Below are 2,287 nucleotides of genomic sequence, written 5' to 3' on the forward strand. Positions count from 1 at the left end.
CTGGTCTTTGGCTGGTCTCTGGCTGGTCTTTGGCTGGTCTCTGGCTGGTCTTTGGCTGGTCTCAGACTGGTCTGTGGTTGGTCTCTGGCTGGTCTTTGGCTGGTCTCTGGCTGGTCTTTGGCTGGTCTCTGGCTGGTCTTTGGCTGGTCTCAGACTAGTCTTTGGCTGGTCTCTGGCTAGTCTTTGGCTGGTCTCAGACTGGTCTTTGGCTGGTCTCTGGCTGGTCTCTGGATTGTCTTTGACAGGTCTTTGGCTGGTCTCTGGATTGTCTTCGACAGGTCTTTGGCTGGTCTCTGACTGGTCTTTGACAGGTCTCTGGATGGTCTTTGCATGGTCTTTGGCTGATCTCTGGCTGGTCTCTGGGTTGTCTCTGGCTGGTCTTTGCCTGGTCTCTGGCTGGTCTCAGACTAGTCTTTGGCTGGTCTCTGGATTGTCTTTGACAGGTCGGTCTCTGGATGGTCTTTGGCTGGTCTCTATGCTGGTCTCTGGCTTGTCTTTGGCGGGTCTCTGGCTGGTCTCTGGCTGGTTTTTAGCTGGTCTCTGACTGGTCTCTCTCTGTGCTGGTTTTTGGCTGGTCTCTGGCTGGTCTCTGGTCTCATGCCTTAGAGACAGATACAGTATGCTGTCTTTAGTCATCATGTCTGTGTTTTGTGTTTCACAGGTGTGGAGGTTGGACCTAGTGATGGTCATCCTTTTTAAAGGAATTCCTCTGGAAAGCACAGATGGAGAGCGGCTGGTGAAAGGAGGCCAGTGCTCCAATCCTGTACTTTGCGTCCAGCCTCGCCATATTTCTGTCTCTGTCAAAGAGCTGGACCTTTACCTCGCTTTCTACGTACAAGAGAAAGGTATTTTTAATGCTAGGTGTGTTTTATTTGTAGTGTTTATATAAAACTTAATATAAAGTTATCTTATTTCCTTTTATCCTTTGTTTGATCTTTAAGTTGGTTTTAAATAAAATTAAAAATTTTACTTAGCATGAGAAACAGGAGAAACATTTCTTGGTTGTATTGATTGCAGACCTGTAGTGTAGTGTTTATATCACATTGGTGTGTTTTAAACTGAGCACATTAATGTTTATGCACTTGGTGGATGGGTTTACCCAGCTGGTTCATGGGTGAGGTCCATCGAAAGGTCAGAGGTCAGATTTACAGACAGCTCCTTTCAGTCCCAAAACGATGTATACATGGCAATAAAATTCAAAATAAGGATAAAAGCAACACACAGTATTGAGTACAAAATTTAAAGAATAAGATAGTTTTAAATGAGTTCAAACTGCTATATTTATGTCTTGTAAATGTACACACAAATATGTTTATACTGTAGCCTTTTGTGAAAGAAAGAAAAACCCATAAAGATCATTGATATATCTAGAACTTGACAAAAATAAGAAGCCTATTTTAGTCCAATGTATTTCAGCCATTCTTAGGTGTTTTTACTGTGTTTTGGGTCATTATCCTGATGTAAAACCTCATCCTGACTGAGACCAAGCTTTCTGTGTTATCTTGGTGCAAATCATGACTGGTGTTTTGCTCCTTGAGTGCAAAATTTGCTTACTGGAAAACTTTCTATTTTAGTGTGGAAGAAAGGGTGAAAACTGTAAAACATATTCAGATTTTACAGACCTGATTGTAGGAACACGAGACAAAACTCTCCTGGGGTCTCATTTATAAAGGATTGCGTGGAAACCATACTAAAAGTGAACGTACGGCCAAAAGGCGGAAATGGCGTACGCCAAAAAAAATTCAGATTTATAAAACAGTGCGTACGCACGTTTCTGCGCATCTTTCCTTTATAAATCACAGCTGCACATCAGAGTTTGCGCACGAGGTCCCGCCTCAGGTTCTACCCTCTACACGCCCACACTCAACCAGAAACAGCCAATGCAAAGTACCTCATGAATGTTAAGATGTATTTAAATCAGTCAGCTGATCAATGCCAACAAAAGTGATTGGTTCAGACACGCTCCATCGTGCGTCTGGAGGTTGACAGGTGCTGACTGACAGCTGCTCACGTGAACAGAATGTCTGTGATTGACACAGATTTTCCCTCATTTTGCTTTAGAGTAATCTTAACGATTTTTATAAAAAAATACTCAGCTTCAAATTAATTTTCCATCAGAGCCTGCAGGACAATAAAAAACAATAAAGATAAAATTAAATAAGTCAGATAAAATTAGAAATAAGTTCACCGCTCTTCTCCTCGTCCTCTCCCCCTCCTGCCTGCTCTGTTATCCGCGGCAGACACCCCCGCACCCCCGCGCTCTCTCTCTCTCTCTCTCTCTCTCTCT

The 2,287-nt window shown here is 43.1% G+C and overlaps 1 protein-coding gene across 2 annotated transcripts in view; it reads left to right on the forward strand.

The window, feature by feature from the left end:
• nfic (nuclear factor I/C) overlaps positions 1 to 2,287 on the forward strand; it is a 26,346-nt gene that overhangs the window by 4,825 nt on the left and 19,234 nt on the right. For both annotated transcript variants that reach the window (XM_014008052.1, XM_014008053.1), the window contains exon 4: positions 662 to 845. In XM_014008052.1, coding sequence (XP_013863506.1) covers positions 662 to 845 — 184 coding nt within the window. The remainder of the gene's footprint in view (positions 1 to 661; positions 846 to 2,287) is intronic.

The sequence above is a fragment of the Austrofundulus limnaeus genome, unplaced genomic scaffold (assembly GCF_001266775.1).
Source record: "Austrofundulus limnaeus strain Quisiro unplaced genomic scaffold, Austrofundulus_limnaeus-1.0 Scaffold47, whole genome shotgun sequence".
Taxonomy (NCBI): Eukaryota; Metazoa; Chordata; class Actinopteri; order Cyprinodontiformes; family Rivulidae; genus Austrofundulus; species Austrofundulus limnaeus.